The sequence below is a fragment of the Jaculus jaculus genome, unplaced genomic scaffold (assembly GCF_020740685.1).
Source record: "Jaculus jaculus isolate mJacJac1 unplaced genomic scaffold, mJacJac1.mat.Y.cur mat_scaffold_34_1_3701052_arrow_ctg1, whole genome shotgun sequence".
NCBI classification, from domain to species: domain Eukaryota; kingdom Metazoa; phylum Chordata; class Mammalia; order Rodentia; family Dipodidae; genus Jaculus; species Jaculus jaculus.
The window spans coordinates 2,731,504-2,752,292 of NW_025423490.1; the positions used below are offsets into that span (position 1 = coordinate 2,731,504).

General features: G+C 46.1%; 4 protein-coding genes across 4 annotated transcripts; all 4 read right to left on the reverse strand.

Moving 5' to 3' along the window:
• Positions 1-40: 40 nt before the first annotated feature.
• Positions 41-1,622, reverse strand: LOC123457271 (ubiquitin carboxyl-terminal hydrolase 17-like protein 6). The gene is made up of 2 exons (XM_045141229.1): positions 1,595-1,622; positions 41-1,482 (listed from the first exon to the last, which is right to left on the reverse strand). The coding sequence occupies exons 1-2, from the start codon at positions 1,620-1,622 to the stop codon at positions 41-43; spliced, it is 1,470 nt and encodes a 489-aa protein (XP_044997164.1).
• Positions 1,623-6,154: 4,532 nt separating this feature from the next.
• On the reverse strand, positions 6,155-7,736 carry LOC123457272 (ubiquitin carboxyl-terminal hydrolase 17-like protein 6). Its single transcript, XM_045141231.1, has 2 exons — positions 7,709-7,736; positions 6,155-7,596 (listed from the first exon to the last, which is right to left on the reverse strand). The coding sequence occupies exons 1-2, from the start codon at positions 7,734-7,736 to the stop codon at positions 6,155-6,157; spliced, it is 1,470 nt and encodes a 489-aa protein (XP_044997166.1).
• A 4,559-nt stretch (positions 7,737-12,295) lies between these two features.
• Positions 12,296-13,877, reverse strand: LOC123457273 (ubiquitin carboxyl-terminal hydrolase 17-like protein 6). Its single transcript, XM_045141232.1, has 2 exons — positions 13,850-13,877; positions 12,296-13,737 (listed from the first exon to the last, which is right to left on the reverse strand). Exons 1-2 carry the CDS (start codon positions 13,875-13,877, stop codon positions 12,296-12,298), a joined length of 1,470 nt encoding a protein of 489 aa, XP_044997167.1.
• A 4,864-nt stretch (positions 13,878-18,741) lies between these two features.
• Positions 18,742-20,323, reverse strand: LOC123457274 (ubiquitin carboxyl-terminal hydrolase 17-like protein 6). The gene is made up of 2 exons (XM_045141233.1): positions 20,296-20,323; positions 18,742-20,183 (listed from the first exon to the last, which is right to left on the reverse strand). The coding sequence occupies exons 1-2, from the start codon at positions 20,321-20,323 to the stop codon at positions 18,742-18,744; spliced, it is 1,470 nt and encodes a 489-aa protein (XP_044997168.1).
• Positions 20,324-20,789: the final 466 nt, after the last annotated feature.

Sequence of the window (20,789 nt, forward strand, 5' to 3'; positions counted from 1 at the left end):
GCTTGCACACAATAACGGGTCGGGTATTGAACTCAGAAGTCTACAAGACCAGAAGCCTCATGCCTTGCTTGTTCTTCTTCTGCTTCTTAGTGTGGGGCCTGACCAGGGAACTGCCCTGATCACACTCCAGTCTCACACCAGCTTGCACAAGAGAATTTTCCTTTTCTGCCTGATTTTCCCCCAAATCGCCTCTGTATTTTGCCTTGTGAATAATTACTACATTGGGTGGCAGAGTGACTTCTACTCTCCTGAGGTTAAATTGAGGCTTGAGTCTGTTTCTTTCTTGGAGGCTTTTCCACTGGTCTAGGGACATTTCTTTGGTGGCTGTATACTCCACAGGATCCTGTGACTCTGGAAGTTCCATAGAGAAGTTTCTGATGAGCTGTGTCTTCTGCTCTCCCACAACCCTCTCTTCAGCCCCGTGAGCTCCTGGGTCCGTGCCCACATGCAGATCAACACTGTTGTCTTGGATATCACTTTGCAGGAAATAAAACAGCACGTAGGCACGCTGCATTAGGACGGTAGAAATGTCACACCTGGTGACCTTCGCGTCCTCCATCTTATACCATTGTCCATTCCCAGCTTTTACATAACATAAGTAATGTCCATTGTGACCGCTCAGACCTGTGTGGACCAGCACAGCGTAGAGAACATACACAAGTGGCCCTCGGCCTGGCTGAGACATGTAAGGACCCATGTCAAGAGAGTCGGGAAATTTCACGTGCTGATTCACTTTGTCGCCCGTGAAAGCCGAGAACCTTTTCATCACAAGGATGAGAACCTTAGACACGGTTTTCAGAGTGAGTGTCTTCGTGGCTGGTACCTTCTTCAGACAAGTGCTGCATTGGTAGGCATTCTCCCCGTGCAGTTTCTCGGGCTTCACCAGATCTTCCAAGGCTTGCCTCACACTCTGAGCTTCCCTGATATCCAGGGAAATGTCCAGGTAGGCGTCACAGGTGTCTGAGGCGCCACGGCAGAGGAGACATCTGACTTGGGATCTCCAGTAGCCCCCAAATATCTCGCGGATGATGGTGGCGTCCTCAGCACTGGAATCTGAGTCGCTTTTCCCTTCCAGGCAGCACCTCTGCATTGCATTGAGAAGGAACATCAAGAACTCATGGGCGTCTTCCTGCTTGTACCGATGGAAAGTACTGACCAGCGGCCCAGAGGGCCTGATAACATCACCTGAATGGAGGAGTGAGCGGGTCACGTGAGCTTCCAAGGCGCACATCATACAGAATCCCCGGTGACAGCAGGTCTGGGAGTGCTGCTGGGACAGCATCACAGTGGCCAGAGGCGGTGTGTGTGTCAGACACTGCAGTGTGGCGTTCAGGTAGCAGGTGTTTCCCAGATTCTGGAGCCCAGCAGCGATGCCATAAGGCCTTTTCCAACTCAGGTAACGTTGCCGGCTCAGAGCATGCTCTGTTGCCTTGAAAGTCACCTTCAGCAGGTCTGCATCAGGTTGAGATGATCGGGATGAATCTACAGGTAGATAAACACACACATTAGATGAAGGTGAATCTGGAGGAAGTAGACAAAAGGCATTTGGCTGAAGTGATCTGAGTTTTGAAAGTATATTCAAAGGGACACTCACCTTCCCCATGGTTCTCAGGAGAATCCATGTTTCCAGAGTCAAGGCGAAAAATTTTCCTGTCTAGCTTCTCAAGGAGCACAAGCAAGTATCACCTTCTGCACATGTCTACAAGGCCTGAACTTCTCCAGCACCACAGACCTTTGATGGGTCAGTCTCGTGACCTCACCCACTCATGAACTGCTGGAACAACCTGAAAGATTTCAGTGGAATCAGTCATGGCACAGGTGGTCTTTAGGCCCGAGTCTCCAGAATCAAAATATTTCCAGATGGCTGGTGACCAGGGCCATGACTCCAAAGGCACCATAGTTCTGAGAAGAAGTGACAGGGTGTTCAGCACTAAGACACCTCTGTCACACCTTCTAAGACCCAGGGTCCATTGCTGAAGTTGTGGCGGAAAGAATGTAAGAGCCCAAAACAGGGCAGGTCTCCTTATGGTACACAAAAAGGCCCGGGGACTCGTGACTCTACAGTGCCTGGTACTACCCACCCACACAAGACCCTCATTTCCTAGGAGGAAATGATGATGCCATCCAAATGAAACATAGACTAATTGAGAGGAGGAAGGGAAATGATGGAGGGTGGTTTGTGAAGGGAATGTGGGGCTGGGTGGAAATCATCATGGCTTATGGAAGTTATCAATTCAACATAGTTTAAGCTGGGCGTGGTGGGGCACGCCTTGAGTTTCGGGACTCGGAAGGCAGAGGTGCGAGGATCGCCACTGAAGAGCCCAAACCAAAGTAACACCATGACAGTCTTTAAATATATTAATAGGCCTGAGTTTCTGTTTCCCTCCTGGGCCCAAATTACTGACACAACACTTGGCAGTTACTGGGAAAAACAACTGCAAACTGCTCAGTACCCAAATTAATCCCTGTAATGGGCCAATCAAAAAGGAACAATAAATGTTATCGATTCCTGTGGCTCTTCTGACTATAGACAAGTGTGCTGAACGCACCTCAGCTACTATGTAACCCACCACCTAGCACATTTAAATGTCAACCTATCATGGAACTGCCCCATTGCAACTTCCCCTTTGCTTTGTTTGAACCTAATGAAAGCTCTCTCCAGATGCCATTCGGGGCTCTTGGACGAACCCACTGCGTTGGTAAAGTCTGGAGCACAAGCTAAGCCCGAAATAAAGCACTTTGCTGTTGCATATGTGCCTCACTCTCTTGGTGGTCTTTGGGGACTCTGAGATCTGGGCAAAACAGCCATGAGTTCAAGACCACCCTGACCACAAACTGAGTTTCATGTCAGCCTGGGCTACAGGGAGACCCTAAGCAGACAAACCATAAAAAGAAAATGTTACAAGTCAATGTTGGGCTGGGTGTGCTGGCGCATACCTTTAACCCAGCCCTTGGGAGGCCGAGGTAGGACGATCACCATGAGTTCGAGACCACCCTGAGACTACATTCCAAAACTACGTTAGCCTTGCCTAGACTGAGTCCCTATCTCGAATAAACAAAACAGAACAAAACAAAATTAACATTGGCCTCACTTCTTTTCAATCATATCTGTGTTCCTGTGCTGCTTAGTTTTAGATGTCATGAGCATGAACACTTTCCAAAATAACTAAGCAATGAAATATATTCATGTGCAATTTGGGGTGAGGAAATGTAAGTCAGAAACAATCGCCCCAATGTTAGGTCCTGTACTGAGGAGGCTTTTGTATTATATACATGGTACTGGGTAGTCTTTTCTCCTAAATGTGTGGTCTTTTCAATTGCTTAATTATTCAAGACCCGGATCTGCATTGCAACTGCTGACTTGTATTGAAAATCGTCTTTTACCACCATTTCTACAGGCATCTGTCTGCGAAATAGCCATGGGGTGTTTTTTGTTTGTTTGAGTGTTTGTATAAAATTTACCTATCCCATATTCAAGATCTCTGGCACTAAGCCAGCGCTCTGGGCTCTGAGACCTAACAATGATAAGAGTACTCCAAGATAAGTTGTATGAACTGTGAACCCAGCCTTTGGAAGTGTTTCCCGTGGGCCCACACTGGCATGACATTAAACTTTCATCCTGATTCTCCTCTCAGTCTCTGGTGCCATTTCTATTAGCCTCCATTTCCAATAGCACCCTAACTAAGCCTTTCTGATGACCAAACCAACCTCTATACGAAAGTCATAGTTTTGCTGGCCTTGGTAGTGCATGCCACAATTTGCCATACTGGGGACAAAGACGTAGGAAGAATATCTGTGAATTCCAGACCAGTCTGACACAACGTAGTGAACTCAAGGTCAGCCTGGGCTAGAGAGAGACCCAACCACAAAAAACAAAAAAAAAAACAAAAAAAAACAAAGTAAAGTAAAATACAATACACTACAATGCAATATAATACAATAAAATACAATACAATACAATACAACACAATACAATACAATACAATACAATACAATACAATACAATACAATACAATACAATAAAATATAAGTCACGTTCTTTTTCTTGAGCTTACTTGGCATTTCAATGCATATGTCCTCAAAGGATTTCCTCTTGTGAGCAACTTCTCAGGCGAGGAAGGAAGGAAGGAAGTGTAGCCAATTGATAGAGCTTTCAGGATGCAAGGAGAAAGGGAAGTGAGACAGGCTGAGTCCAGAAGGGCCTTTATACTGCCCCAGCCAGGGTCATGGGATTGCTTAAGCCAATCACATTTGACTCAATTATCTCTGTGCTGATTGGGTCTGAATTCTAGGGACTTCATCCCCTGCCTTTAATGTATGAGATACTTTATCTTAATGACACTCTAACAACTGAACTATATCCCTAGAGTTTCTGAATGTATGTTTCTGAACAAACTCAGATCTGAAGTAATGTCATGAGCCATTGTCTCAAAGAATCTGAGAACAACTTGATGGGCTTTACCCAGTTGGAATACATGAGAACTGAATCGCCTGCAGCCATGGGATTGACATGAGATTCCTCCCCGCCCCCCTTCTTGGGTTATCCAGGCAGGGTTTCCCTCTATCTTAGGCTGTCCTGGAATTCACTCCGTAGTCTCAAAATGACCTCAAACTCATGGACATCCTGCCAGCCCTGCCGCTGGGTTCCCATGCACCTTCTGGGAAGAGAGGCGTGCACATCAACACCCTGTTTGTAAGTCCCCATTTTTATCTTACAAAAACACAGCTGAGTCTGGGGTGTGGTTGCCTCAATTAGACAAACAAGCCACACCTTAAACTGTTTGGATTTTCTTGTCATTCTTTTTGTTTTCTGCAAGCTCGTGGCTTTGAACCCATTCCTACCGCTGCTTCCCAAATGACACATGCCAGTGTTGGCATTAAAGGCATCAAAGGCCACACTTGACTAGTGTGAAACTAGACCTGGCAAAGCCAAAAAAAAAAAAAAAAAATGAGTTGATAGTGTTGCCTGTTTCTCTAGTCCAGTTTGCAACTTTATCAATTTTTTTTTGTACTCTTTCCATTTTTTGTTTGTTTGTTTGTTTGTGTTGTTTTGTTCCTTTTTCGTGGTAGGGTTTCTGTCCAACCCAGGCTGAGGCTGACATGGAATTCACTATGGACTTTCAGGGAGCCCTCAAACTCAAGGTGATCCTCCTACCTCTGCCGCCCGAGTGCTGGGTTTAAACGCGTGCCCCAACACAAGGCCCTCTTTTCATTTCTTAGTATAAGAAAGTCTTTCTCAACATGAAAAATACAGAATCGGGCCGCAGGAAAGGCTGAAGTCTTAAAGGCATTTCCTAGAAACGTGTGATGACCTGTGTTTGATTCCACAATACCCACCTATAGCCAGATACACCAGGTGGCACATCTATCTACACATCATTGGCAGTGAAAAGAGACCCTGGTACACCCATTCTGTCTCTCTTCTTCTCCTTGATAATAATAACAAATAAAATACTTGTTAGAAATGGACTCAGAAGTAATTAATATGATTTATTTGGTCAACATCGTTGCAGCTCATGTACAATAAGTCAGGTGATATTTAATTGTGTCAATTAGGAAACCATAGGAGGTAACTTCCCAGCTCCAAACCAAAGCCTGCAGCCTCACAATGTCATTTATTTCACACCAGCCTCCATGCCCTCTCAGAATGAGAAGGCATTTACATGTCAACAAACAAGACCGAAGAGATAAAAGTCAAATATCCAAAGTGATTATGAAGCCGATGGGAGAGTCATGGCATCGAAATAATAATGCAAAGATGGCATAAAACTCATCAGAAACAATCCACAAGTCAACTTGACCCTGAGCAAATATTGGAAGTAGCACCATCCACACAGAAGGTGTACTCACTGGCACATCAACCAAGCCGGAGAAACTGCACAATAACCCCCAGTTTTTGGAATTTCAATTAGCCAAGTTGACAATCACAAGGCAGGTAGCATTCATTCTAGAAACGTGTCCACATTCGTGAGAAATGTGAAATATCCCAGCCCCTATCTGAGGAGCTGGAAGAAACCTCTGGAATATTAAAAGTGCGAGTTGGCTTCTAGTCCTCAACCACTCTGGAGGCAGACGCATGCAGACCTTAGGGCCCTCCTGAGCTCTGGAAGGCCTGCTTGCACACAATAACGGGTCGGGTATTGAACTCAGAAGTCTACAAGACCAGAAGCCTCATGCCTTGCTTGTTCTTCTTCTGCTTCTTAGTGTGGGGCCTGACCAGGGAACTGCCCTGATCACACTCCAGTCTCACACCAGCTTGCACAAGAGAATTTTCCTTTTCTGCCTGATTTTCGCCCAATTCGCCTCTGTATTTTGCCTTGTGAATAATTACTACATTGGGTGGCAGAGTGACTTCTACTCTCCTGAGGTTAAATTGAGGCTTGAGTCTGTTTCTTTCTTGGAGGCTTTTCCACTGGTCTAGGGACATTTCTTTGGTGGCTGTATACTCCACAGGATCCTGTGACTCTGGAAATTCCATAGAGAAGTTTCTGATGAGCTGTGTCTTCTGCTCTCCCACAACCCTCTCTTCAGCCCCGTGAGCTCCTGGGTCCGTGCCCACATGCAGATCAACACTGTTGTCTTGGATATCACTTTGCAGGAAATAAAACAGCACGTAGGCACGCTGCATTAGGACGTTAGAAATGTCACACCTGGTGACCTTCGCGTCCTCCATCTTATACCATTGTCCATTCCCAGCTTTTACATAACATAAGTAATGTCCATTGTGACCGCTCAGACCTGTGTGGACCAGCACAGCGTAGAGAACATACACAAGTGGCCCTCGGCCTGGCTGAGACATGTAAGGACCCATGTCAAGAGAGTCGGGAAATTTCACGTGCTGATTCACTTTGTCACCCGTGAAAGCCGAGAACCTTTTCATCACAAGGATGAGACCCTTAGACACAGTTTTCAGAGTGAGTGTCTTCGTGGCTGGTACCTTCTTCACACAAGTGCTGCATTGGTAGGCATTCTCCCCGTGCAGTTTCTCGGGCTTCACCAGATCTTCCAAGGCTTGCCTCACACTCTGAGCTTCCCTGATATCCAGGGAAATGTCCAGGTAGGCGTCACAGGTGTCTGAGGTGCCACGGCAGAGGAGACATCTGACTTGGGATCTCCAGTAGCCCCCAAATATCTCGCGGATGATGGTGGCGTCCTCAGCACTGGAATCTGAGTCGCTTTTCCCTTCCAGGCAGCACCTCTGCATTGCATTGAGAAGGAACATCAAGAACTCATGGGCGTCTTCCTGCTTGTACCGATGGAAAGTACTGACCAGCGGCCCAGAGGGCCTGATAACATCACCTGAATGGAGGAGTGAGCGGGTCACGTGAGCTTCCAAGGCGCACATCATACAGAATCCCCGGTGACAGCAGGTCTGGGAGTGCTGCTGGGACAGCATCGCAGTGGCCAGAGGCGGTGTGTGTGTCAGACACTGCAGTGTGGCGTTCAGGTAGCAGGTGTTTCCCAGATTCTGGAGCCCAGCAGCGATGCCATAAGGCCTTTTCCAACTCAGGTAACGTTGCCGGCTCAGAGCATGCTCTGTTGCCTTGAAAGTCACCTTCAGCAGGTCTGCATCAGGTTGAGATGATCGGGATGAATCTACAGGTAGATAAACACACACATTAGATGAAGGTGAATCTGGAGGAAGTAGACAAAAGGCATTTGGCTGAAGTGATCTGAGTTTTGAAAGTATATTCAAAGGGACACTCACCTTCCCCATGGTTCTCAGGAGAATCCATGTTTCCAGAGTCAAGGCGAAAAATTTTCCTGTCTAGCTTCTCGAGGAGCACAAGCAAGTATCACCTTCTGCACATGTCTACAAGGCCTGAACTTCTCCAGCACCACAGACCTTTGATGGGTCAGTCTCGTGACCTCACCCACTCATGAACTGCTGGAACAACCTGAAAGATTTCAGTGGAATCAGTCATGGCACAGGTGGTCTTTAGGCCCGAGTCTCCAGAATCAAAATATTTCCAGATGGCTGGTGACCAGGGCCATGACTCCAAAGGCACCATAGTTCTGAGAAGAAGTGACAGGGTGTTCAGCACTAAGACACCTCTGTCACACCTTCTAAGACCCAGGGTCCATTGCTGAAGTTGTGGCGGAAAGAATGTAAGAGCCCAAAACAGGGCAGGTCTCCTTACGGTACACAAAAAGGCCCGGGGACTCGTGACTCTACAGTGCCTGGTACTACCCACCCACACAAGACCCTCATTTCCTAGGAGGAAATGATGATGCCATCCAAATGAAACATAGACTAATTGAGAGGAGGAAGGGAAATGATGGAGGGTGGTTTGTGAAGGGAATGTGGGGCTGGGTGGAAATCATCATGGCTTATGGAAGTTATCAATTCAACATAGTTTAAGCTGGGCGTGGTGGGGCACGCCTTGAGTTTCGGGACTCGGAAGGCAGAGGTGCGAGGATCGCCACTGAAGAGCCCAAACCAAAGTAACACCATGACAGTCTTTAAATATATTAATAGGCCTGAGTTTCTGTTTCCCTCCTGGGCCCAAATTACTGACACAACACTTGGCAGTTACTGGGAAAAACAACTGCAAACTGCTCAGTACCCAAATTAATCCCTGTAATGGGCCAATCAAAAAGGAACAATAAATGTTATCGATTCCTGTGGCTCTTCTGACTATAGACAAGTGTGCTGAACGCACCTCAGCTACTATGTAACCCACCACCTAGCACATTTAAATGTCAACCTATCATGGAACTGCCCCATTGCAACTTCCCCTTTGCTTTGTTTGAACCTAATGAAAGCTCTCTCCAGATGCCATTCGGGGCTCTTGGACGAACCCACTGCGTTGGTAAAGTCTGGAGCACAAGCTAAGCCCGAAATAAAGCACTTTGCTGTTGCATATGTGCCTCACTCTCTTGGTGGTCTTTGGGGACTCTGAGATCTGGGCAAAACAGCCATGAGTTCAAGACCACCCTGACCACAAACTGAGTTTCAGGTCAGCCTGGGCTACAGGGAGACCCTAAGCAGAAAAACCAGAAAAAGAAAATGTTACAAGTCAATGTTGGGCTGGGTGTGCTGGCGCATACCTTTAACCCAGCCCTTGGGAGGCCGAGGTAGGAGGATCACCATGAGTTCGAGACCACCCTGAGACTACATTCCAAAACTACGTTAGCCTTGCCTAGACTGAGTCCCTATCTCGAATAAACAAAACAGAACAAAACAAAATTAACATTGGCCTCACTTCTTTTCAATCATATCTGTGTTCCTGTGCTGCTTAGTTTTAGATGTCATGAGCATGAACACTTTCCAAAATAACTAAGCAATGAAATATATTCATGTGCAATTTGGGGTGAGGAAATGTAAGTCAGAAACAATCGCCCCAATGTTAGGTCCTGTACTGAGGAGGCTTTTGTATTATATACATGGTACTGGGTAGTCTTTTCTCCTAAATGTGTGGTCTATTCAATTGCTTAATTATTCAAGACCCGGATCTGCATTGCAACTGCTGACTTGTATTGAAAATCGTCTTTTTACCACCATTTCTACAGGCATCTGTCTGCGAAATAGCCATGGGGTGTTTTTTGTTTGTTTGAGAGTTTGTATAAAATTTACCTATCCCATATTCAAGATCTCTGGCACTAAGCCAGGGCTCTGGGCTCTGAGACCTAACAATGATAAGAGTACTCCAAGATAAGTTGTATGAACTGTGAACCCAGCCTTTGGAAGTGTTTCCCGTGGGCCCACACTGGCATGGGATTAAACTTTCATCCTGATTCTCCTCTCAGTCTCTGGTGCCATTTCTATTAGCCTCCATTTCCAATAGCACCCTAACTAAGCCTTTCTGATGACCAAACCAACCTCTATACGAAAGTCATAGTTTTGCTGGCCTTGGTAGTGCATGCCACAATTTGCCATACTGGGGACAAAGACGTAGGAAGAATATCTGTGAATTCCAGACCAGTCTGACACTACGTAGTGAACTCAAGGTCAGCCTGGGCTAGAGAGAGACCCAACCACAAAAAAAAAAAAAAACAAAGTAAAGTAAAATACAATACACTACAATGCAATACAATACAATACAATACAATACATTACAATACAATACAATACAATACAAAACAAAACAATACAATACAATACAATACAATACAATACAATACAATACAATACAATACAATAAAATAAAATAAAATAAAATAAAATATAAGTCACGTTCTTTTTCTTGAGCTTACTTGGCATTTCAATGCATATGTCCTCAAAGGATTTCCTCTTGTGAGCAACTTCTCAGGCGAGGAAGGAAGGAAGGAAGTGTAGCCAATTGATAGAGCTTTCAGGATGCAAGGAGAAAGGGAAGTGAGACAGGCTGAGTTCAGAAGGGCCTTTATACTGCCCCAGCCAGGGTCATGGGATTGCTTAAGCCAATCACATTTGACTCAATTATCTCTGTGCTGATTGGGTCTGAATTCTAGGGACTTCATCCCCTGCCTTTAATGTATGAGATACTTTATCTTAATGACACTCTAACAACTGAACTATATCCCTAGAGTTTCTGAATGTATGTTTCTGAACAAACTCAGATCTGAAGTAATGTCATGAGCCATTGTCTCAAAGAATCTGAGAACAACTTGATGGGCTTTACCCAGTTGGAATACATGAGAACTGAATCGCCTGCAGCCATGGGATTGACATGAGATTCCTCCCCGCCCCCCTTCTTGGGTTATCCAGGCAGGGTTTCCCTCTATCTTAGGCTGTCCTGGAATTCACTCCGTAGTCTCAAAATGACCTCAAACTCATGGACATCCTGCCAGCCCTGCCGCTGGGTTCCCATGCACCTTCTGGGAAGAGAGGCGTGCACATCAACACCCTGTTTGTAAGTCCCCATTTTTATCTTACAAAAACACAGCTGAGTCTGGGGTGTGGTTGCCTCAATTAGACAAACAAGCCACACCTTAAACTGTTTGGATTTTCTTGTCATTCTTTTTGTTTTCTGCAAGCTCATGGCTTTGAACTCATTCCTACCGCTGCTTCCCAAATGACACATGCCAGTGTTGGCATTAAAGGCATCAAAGGCCACACTTGACTAGTGTGAAACTAGACCTGGCAAAGCCAAAAAAAAAAAAAAAAATGAGTTGATAGTGTTGCCTGTTTCTCTAGTCCAGGTTGCAACTTTATCAATTTTTTTTTGTACTCTTTCCATTTTTTGTTTGTTTGTTTGTTTGTGTTGTTTTGTTCCTTTTTCGTGGTAGGGTTTCTGTCCAACCCAGGCTGAGGCTGACATGGAATTCACTATGGACTTTCAGGGAGCCCTCAAACTCAAGGTGATCCTCCTACCTCTGCCGCCCGAGTGCTGGGTTTAAACGCGTGCCCCAACACAAGGCCCTCTTTTCATTTCTTAGTATAAGAAAGTCTTTCTCAACATGAAAAATACAGAATCGGGCCGCAGGAAAGGCTGAAGTCTTAAAGGCATTTCCTAGAAACGTGTGATGACCTGTGTTTGATTCCACAATACCCACCTATAGCCAGATACACCAGGTGGCACATCTATCTACACATCATTGGCAGTGAAAAGAGACCCTGGTACACCCATTCTGTCTCTCTTCTTCTCCTTGATAATAATAACAAATAAAATACTTGTTAGAAATGGACTCAGAAGTAATTAATATGATTTATTTGGTCAACATCGTTGCAGCTCATGTACAATAAGTCAGGTGATATTTAATTGTGTCAATTAGGAAACCATAGGAGGTAACTTCCCAGCTCCAAACCAAAGCCTGCAGCCTCACAATGTCATTTATTTCACACCAGCCTCCATGCCCTCTCAGAATGAGAAGGCATTTACATGTCAACAAACAAGACCGAAGAGATAAAAGTCAAATATCCAAAGTGATTATGAAGCCGATGGGAGAGTCATGGCATCGAAATAATAATGCAAAGATGGCATAAAACTCATCAGAAACAATCCACAAGTCAACTTGACCCTGAGCAAATATTGGAAGTAGCACCATCCACACAGAAGGTGTACTCACTGGCACATCAACCAAGCCGGAGAAACTGCACAATAACCCCCAGTTTTTGGAATTTCAATTAGCCAAGTTGACAATCACAAGGCAGGTAGCATTCATTCTAGAAACGTGTCCACATTCGTGAGAAATGTGAAATATCCCAGCCCCTATCTGAGGAGCTGGAAGAAACCTCTGGAATATTAAAAGTGCGAGTTGGCTTCTAGTCCTCAACCACTCTGGAGGCAGACGCATGCAGACCTTAGGGCCCTCCTGAGCTCTGGAAGGCCTGCTTGCACACAATAACGGGTCGGGTATTGAACTCAGAAGTCTACAAGACCAGAAGCCTCATGCCTTGCTTGTTCTTCTTCTGCTTCTTAGTTTGGGGCCTGACCAGGGAACTGCCCTGATCACACTCCAGTCTCACACCAGCTTGCACAAGAGAATTTTCCTTTTCTGCCTGATTTTCCCCCAAATCGCCTCTGTATTTTGCCTTGTGAATAATTACTACATTGGGTGGCAGAGTGACTTCTACTCTCCTGAGGTTAAATTGAGGCTTGAGTCTGTTTCTTTCTTGGAGGCTTTTCCACTGGTCTAGGGACATTTCTTTGGTGGCTGTATACTCCACAGGATCCTGTGACTCTGGAAGTTCCATAGAGAAGTTTCTGATGAGCTGTGTCTTCTGCTCTCCCACAACCCTCTCTTCAGCCCCGTGAGCTCCTGGGTCCATGCCCACATGCAGATCAACACTGTTGTCTTGGATATCACTTTGCAGGAAATAAAACAGCACGTAGGCACGCTGCATTAGGACGGTAGAAATGTCACACCTGGTGACCTTCGCGTCCTCCATCTTATACCATTGTCCATTCCCAGCTTTTACATAACATAAGTAATGTCCATTGTGACCGCTCAGACCTGTGTGGACCAGCACAGCGTAGAGAACATACACAAGTGGCCCTCGGCCTGGCTGAGACATGTAAGGACCCATGTCAAGAGAGTCGGGAAATTTCACGTGCTGATTCACTTTGTCGCCCGTGAAAGCCGAGAACCTTTTCATCACAAGGATGAGAACCTTAGACACGGTTTTCAGAGTGAGTGTCTTCGTGGCTGGTACCTTCTTCAGACAAGTGCTGCATTGGTAGGCATTCTCCCCGTGCAGTTTCTCGGGCTTCACCAGATCTTCCAAGGCTTGCCTCACACTCTGAGCTTCCCTGATATCCAGGGAAATGTCCAGGTAGGCGTCACAGGTGTCTGAGGCGCCACGGCAGAGGAGACATCTGACTTGGGATCTCCAGTAGCCCCCAAATATCTCGCGGATGATGGTGGCGTCCTCAGCACTGGAATCTGAGTCGCTTTTCCCTTCCAGGCAGCACCTCTGCATTGCATTGAGAAGGAACATCAAGAACTCATGGGCGTCTTCCTGCTTGTACCGATGGAAAGTACTGACCAGCGGCCCAGAGGGCCTGATAACATCACCTGAATGGAGGAGTGAGCGGGTCACGTGAGCTTCCAAGGCGCACATCATACAGAATCCCCGGTGACAGCAGGTCTGGGAGTGCTGCTGGGACAGCATCGCAGTGGCCAGAGGCGGTGTGTGTGTCAGACACTGCAGTGTGGCGTTCAGGTAGCAGGTGTTTCCCAGATTCTGGAGCCCAGCAGCGATGCCATAAGGCCTTTTCCAACTCAGGTAACGTTGCCGGCTCAGAGCATGCTCTGTTGCCTTGAAAGTCACCTTCAGCAGGTCTGCATCAGGTTGAGATGATCGGGATGAATCTACAGGTAGATAAACACACACATTAGATGAAGGTGAATCTGGAGGAAGTAGACAAAAGGCATTTGGCTGAAGTGATCTGAGTTTTGAAAGTATATTCAAAGGGACACTCACCTTCCCCATGGTTCTCAGGAGAATCCATGTTTCCAGAGTCAAGGCGAAAAATTTTCCTGTCTAGCTTCTCAAGGAGCACAAGCAAGTATCACCTTCTGCACATGTCTTCAAGGCCTGAACTTCTCCAGCACCACAGACCTTTGATGGGTCAGTCTCGTGACCTCACCCACTCATGAACTGCTGGAACAACCTGAAAGATTTCAGTGGAATCAGTCATGGCACAGGTGGTCTTTAGGCCCGAGTCTCCAGAATCAAAATATTTCCAGATGGCTGGTGACCAGGGCCATGACTCCAAAGGCACCATAGTTCTGAGAAGAAGTGACAGGGTGTTCAGCACTAAGACACCTCTGTCACACCTTCCAAGACCCAGGGTCCATTGCTGAAGTTGTGGCGGAAAGAATGTAAGAGCCCAAACAGGGCAGGTCTCCTTACGGTACACAAAAAGGCCCGGGGACTCGTGACTCTACAGTGCCTGGTACTACCCACCCACACAAGACCCTCATTTCCTAGGAGGAAATGATGATGCCATCCAAATGAAACATAGACTAATTGAGAGGAGGAAGGGAAATGATGGAGGGTGGTTTGTGAAGGGAATGTGGGGCTGGGTGGAAATCATCATGGCTTATGGAAGTTATCAATTCAACATAGTTTAAGCTGGGCGTGGTGGGGCACGCCTTGAGTTTCGGGACTCGGAAGGCAGAGGTGCGAGGATCGCCACTGAAGAGCCCAAACCAAAGTAACACCATGACAGTCTTTAAATATATTAATAGGCCTGAGTTTCTGTTTCCCTCCTGGGCCCAAATTACTGACACAACACTTGGCAGTTACTGGGAAAAACAACTGCAAACTGCTCAGTACCCAAATTAATCCCTGTAATGGGCCAATCAAAAAGGAACAATAAATGTTATCGATTCCTGTGGCTCTTCTGACTATAGACAAGTGTGCTGAACGCACCTCAGCTACTATGTAACCCACCACCTAGCACATTTAAATGTCAACCTATCATGGAACTGCCCAATTGCAACTTCCCCTTTGCTTTGTTTGAACCTAATGAAAGCTCTCTCCAGATGCCATTCGGGGCTCTTGGACGAACCCACTGCGTTGGTAAAGTCTGGAGCACAAGCTAAGCCTGAAATAAAGCACTTTGTTGTTGCATATGTGCCTCACTCTCTTGGTGGTCTTTGGGGACTCTGAGATCTGGGCAAAACAGCCATGAGTTCAAGACCACCCTGACCACAAACTGAGTTTCAGGTCAGCCTGGGCTACAGGGAGACCCTAAGCAGAAAAACCAGAAAAAGAAAATGTTACAAGTCAATGTTGGGCTGGGTGTGCTGACGCATACCTTTAACCCAGCCCTTGGGAGGCCAAGGTAGGAGGATCACCATGAGTTCGAGACCACCCTGAGACTACATTCCAAAACTACGTTAGCCTTGCCTAGACTGAGTCCGTATCTCGAATAAACAAAACAGAACAAAACAAAATTAACATTGGCCTCACTTCTTTTCAATCATATCTGTGTTCCTGTGCTGCTTAGTTTTAGATGTCATGAGCATGAACACTTTCCAAAATAACTAAGCAATGAAATATATTCATGTGCAATTTGGGGTGAGGAAATGTAAGTCAGAAACAATCGCCCCAATGTTAGGTCCTGTACTGAGGAGGCTTTTGTATTATATACATGGTACTGGGTAGTCTTTTCTCCTAAATGTGTGGTCTTTTCAATTGCTTAATTATTCAAGACCCGGATCTGCATTGCAACTGCTGACTTGTATTGAAAATCGTCTTTTTACCACCATTTCTACAGGCATCTGTCTGCGAAATAGCCATGGGGTGTTTTTTGTTTGTTTGAGTGTTTGTATAAAATTTGCCTATCCCATATTCAAGATCTCTGGCACTAAGCCAGGGCTCTGGGCTCTGAGACCTAACAATGATAAGAGTACTCCAAGATAAGTTGTATGAACTGTGAACCCAGCCTTTGGAAGTGTTTCCCGTGGGCCCACACTGGCATGGGATTAAACTTTCATCCTGATTCTCCTCTCAGTCTCTGGTGCCATTTCTATTAGCCTCCATTTCCAATAGCACCCTAACTAAGCCTTTCTGATGACCAAACCAACCTCTATACGAAAGTCATAGTTTTGCTGGCCTTGGTAGTGCATGCCACAATTTGCCATACTGGGGACAAAGACGTAGGAAGAATATCTGTGAATTCCAGACCAGTCTGACACTACGTAGTGAACTCAAGGTCAGCCTGGGCTAGAGAGAGACCCAACCACAAAAAAAAAAAAAAAACAAAGTAAAGTAAAATACAATACACTACAATGCAATATAATACAATACAATACAATACAATACATTACAATACAATACAATACAATACAATACAATACAATACAATACAATACAATACAATACAATAAAATAAAATAAAATAAAATATAAGTCACGTTCTTTTTCTTGAGCTTACTTGGCATTTCAATGCATATGTCCTCAAAGGATTTCCTCTTGTGAGCAACTTCTCAGGCGACGAAGGAAGGAAGGAAGTGTAGCCAATTGATAGAGCTTTCAGGATGCAAGGAGAAAGGGAAGTGAGACAGGCTGAGTTCATAAGGGCCTTTATACTGCCCCAGCCAGGGTCATGGGATTGCTTAAGCCAATCACATTTGACTCAATTATCTCTGTGCTGATTGGGTCTGAATTCTAGGGACTTCATCCCCTGCCTTTAATGTATGAGATACTTTATCTTAATGACACTCTAACAACTGAACTATATCCCTAGAGTTTCTGAATGTATTTTTCTGAACAAACTCAGATCTGAAGTAATGTCATGAGCCATTGTCTCAAAGAATCTGAGAACAACTTGATGGGCTTTACCCAGTTGGAATACATGAGAACTGAATCGCCTGCAGCCATGGGATTGACATGAGATTCCTCCCCGCCCCCCTTCTTGGGTTATCCAGGCAGGGTTTCCCTCTATCTTAGGCTGTCCTGGAATTCACTCCGTAGTCTCAAAATGACCTCAAACTCATGGACATCCTGCCAGCCCTGCCGCTGGGTTCCCATGCACCTTCTGGGAAGAGAGGCGTGCACATCAACACCCTGTTTGTAAGTCCCCATTTTTATCTTACAAAAACACAGCTGAGTCTGGGGTGTGGTTGCCTCAATTAGACAAACAAGCCACACCTTAAACTGTTTGGATTTTCTTGTCATTCTTTTTGTTTTCTGCAAGCTCGTGGCTTTGAACTCATTCCTACCGCTGCTTCCCAAATGACACATGCCAGTGTTGGCATTAAAGGCATCAAAGGCCACACTTGACTAGTGTGAAACTAGACCTGGCAAAGCCAAAAAAAAAAAAAAAAAAGAGTTGATAGTGTTGCCTGTTTTTCTAGTCCAGGTTGCAACTTTATCAATTTTGTTTTTGTACTCTCCATTTTTTGTTTGTTTGTTTGTTTGTGTTGTTTTGTTCCTTTTTCGTGGTAGGGTTTCTGTCCAACCCAGGCTGAGGCTGACATGGAATTCACTATGGACTTTCAGGGAGCCCTCAAACTCAAGGTGATCCTCCTACCTCTGCCGCCCGAGTGCTGGGGTTAAACGCGTGCCCCAACACAAGGCCCTCTTTTCATTTCTTAGTATAAGAAAGTCTTTCTCAACATGAAAAAGACAGAATCGGGCCGCAGGAAAGGCTGAAGTCTTAAAGGCATTTCCTAGAAACGTGTGATGACCTGTGTTTGATTCCACAAAAGCCACCTATAGCCAGATACACCAGGTGGCACATCTATCTAGACATCATTGGCAGTGAAAAGAGACCCTGGTACACCCATTCTGTCTCTCTGCGGCGAGCCCCTGACCCGCAGGAAGAGCACGACCAGCAAACCAGGATCCTTCTTGATCACACTTTATTGGAGAGCCTCTTGGTTAACAGGAAAGTTGATGGCGAGGGGCGAGTGGCGCAGGAGTGTAGCTGCTTTTATAGGGCAGAATACTATGGGACGCCTGCTGATTGGCTGCCATAGGCTCACCCACCCACAGGAGCCACGGGATAGGCTCAGGACAAGGTGCATCAAGCGCATGCACAACCTCAAGGGAGGTTGCTGCCTAACTGAGGAAGTATTTACCTCAAGACTGGCGAGAATGGCGTCTGCATTGGCTCCCTACATCTCTCTTCTTCTCCTTGATCATAATAACAAATAAAATACTTGTTAGAAATGGACTCAGAAGTAATTAATATAATTTATTTGGTCAACATCGTTGCAGCTCATGTACAATAAGTCAGGTGATATTTAATTGTGTCAATTAGGAAACCATAGGAGGTAACTTCCCAGCTCCAAACCAAAGCCTGCAGCCTCACAATGTCATTTATTTCACACCAGCCTCCATGCCCTCTCAGAATGAGAAGGCATTTACATGTCAACAAACAAGACCGAAGAGATAAAAGTCAAATATCCAAAGTGATTATGAAGCCGATGGGAGAGTCATGGCATCGAAATAATAATGCAAAGATGGCATAAAACTCATCAGAAACAATCCACAAGTCAACTTGACCCGGAGCAAATATTGGAAGTAGCACCATCCACACAGAAGGTGTACTCACTGGCACATCAACCAAGCTGGAGAAACTGCACAATAACCCCCAGTTTTTGGAATTTCAATTAGCCAAGTTGACAATCACAAGGCAGGTAGCATTCATTCTAGAAACGTGTCCACATTCGTGAGAAATGTGAAATATCCCAGCCCCTATCTGAGGAGCTGGAAGAAACCTCTGGAATATTAAAAGTGCGAGTTGGCTTCTAGTCCTCAACCACTCTGGAGGCAGACGCATGCAGACCTTAGGGCCCTCCTGAGCTCTGGAAGGCCTGCTTGCACACAATAACGGGTCGGGTATTGAACTCAGAAGTCTACAAGACCAGAAGCCTCATGCCTTGCTTGTTCTTCTTCTGCTTCTTAGTGTGGGGCCTGACCAGGGAACTGCCCTGATCACACTCCAGTCTCACACCAGCTTGCACAAGAGAATTTTCCTTTTCTGCCTGATTTTCCCCCAAATCGCCTCTGTATTTTGCCTTGTGAATAATTACTACATTGGGTGGCAGAGTGACTTCTACTCTCCTGAGGTTAAATTGAGGCTTGAGTCTGTTTCTTTCTTGGAGGCTTTTCCACTGGTCTAGGGACATTTCTTTGGTGGCTGTATACTCCACAGGATCCTGTGACTCTGGAAGTTCCATAGAGAAGTTTCTGATGAGCTGTGTCTTCTGCTCTCCCACAACCCTCTCTTCAGCCCCGTGAGCTCCTGGGTCCGTGCCCACATGCAGATCAACACTGTTGTCTTGGATATCACTTTGCAGGAAATAAAACAGCACGTAGGCACGCTGCATTAGGACGGTAGAACTGTCACACCTGGTGACCTTCGCGTCCTCCATCTTATACCATTGTCCATTCCCAGCTTTTACATAACATAAGTAATGTCCATTGTGACCGCTCAGACCTGTGTGGACCAGCACAGCGTAGAGAACATACACAAGTGGCCCTCGGCCTGGCTGAGACATGTAAGGACCCATGTCAAGAGAGTCGGGAAATTTCACGTGCTGATTCACTTTGTCGCCCGTGAAAGCCGAGAACCTTTTCATCACAAGGATGAGAACCTTAGACACGGTTTTCAGAGTGAGTGTCTTCGTGGCTGGTACCTTCTTCAGACAAGTGCTGCATTGGTAGGCATTCTCCCCGTGCAGTTTCTCGGGCTTCACCAGATCTTCCAAGGCTTGCCTCACACTCTGAGCTTCCCTGATATCCAGGGAAATGTCCAGGTAGGCGTCACAGGTGTCTGAGGCGCCACGGCAGAGGAGACATCTGACTTGGGATCTCCAGTAGCCCCCAAATATCTCGCGGATGATGGTGGCATCCTCAGCACTGGAATCTGAGTCGCTTTTCCCTTCCAGGCAGCACCTCTGCATTGCATTGAGAAGGAACATCAAGAACTCATGGGCGTCTTCCTGCTTGTACCGATGGAAAGTACTGACCAGCGGCCCAGAGGGCCTGATAACATCACCTGAATGGAGGAGTGAGCGGGTCACGTGAGCTTCCAAGGCGCACATCATACAGAATCCCCGGTGACAGCAGGTCTGGGAGTGCTGCTGGGACAGCATCGCAGTGGCCAGAGGCGGTGTGTGTGTCAGACACTGCAGTGTGGCGTTCAGGTAGCAGGTGTTTCCCAGATTCTGGAGCCCAGCAGCGATGCCATAAGGCCTTTTCCAACTCAGGTAACGTTGCCGGCTCAGAGCATGCTCTGTTGCCTTGAAAGTCACCTTCAGCAGGTCTGCATCAGGTTGAGATGATCGGGATGAATCTACAGGTAGATAAACACACACATTAGATGAAGGTGAATCTGGAGGAAGTAGACAAAAGGCATTTGGCTGAAGTGATCTGAGTTTTGAAAGTATATTCAAAGGGACACTCACCTTCCCCATGGTTCTCAGGAGAATCCATGCTTCCAGAGTCAAGGCGAAAAATTTTCCTGTCTAGCTTCTCAAGGAGCACAAGCAAGTATCACCTTCTGCACATGTCTACAAGGCCTGAACTTCTCCAGCACCTCAGACCTTTGATGGGTCAGTCTCGTGACCTCACCCACTCATGAACTGCTGGAACAACCTGAAAGATTTCAGTGGAATCAGTCATGGCACAGGTGGTCTTTAGGCCCGAGTCTCCAGAATCAAAATATTTCCAGATGGCTGGTGACCAGGGCCATGACTCCAAAGGCACCATAGTTCTGAGAAGAAGTGACAGGGTGTTCAGCAGTAAGACACCTCTGTCACACCTTCTAAGACCCAGGGTCCATTGCTGAAGTTGTGGCGGAAAGAATGTAAGAGCCCAAAACAGGGCAGGTCTCCTTACGGTACACAAAAAGGCCCGGGGACTCGTGACTCTACAGTGCCTGGTACTACCCACCCACACA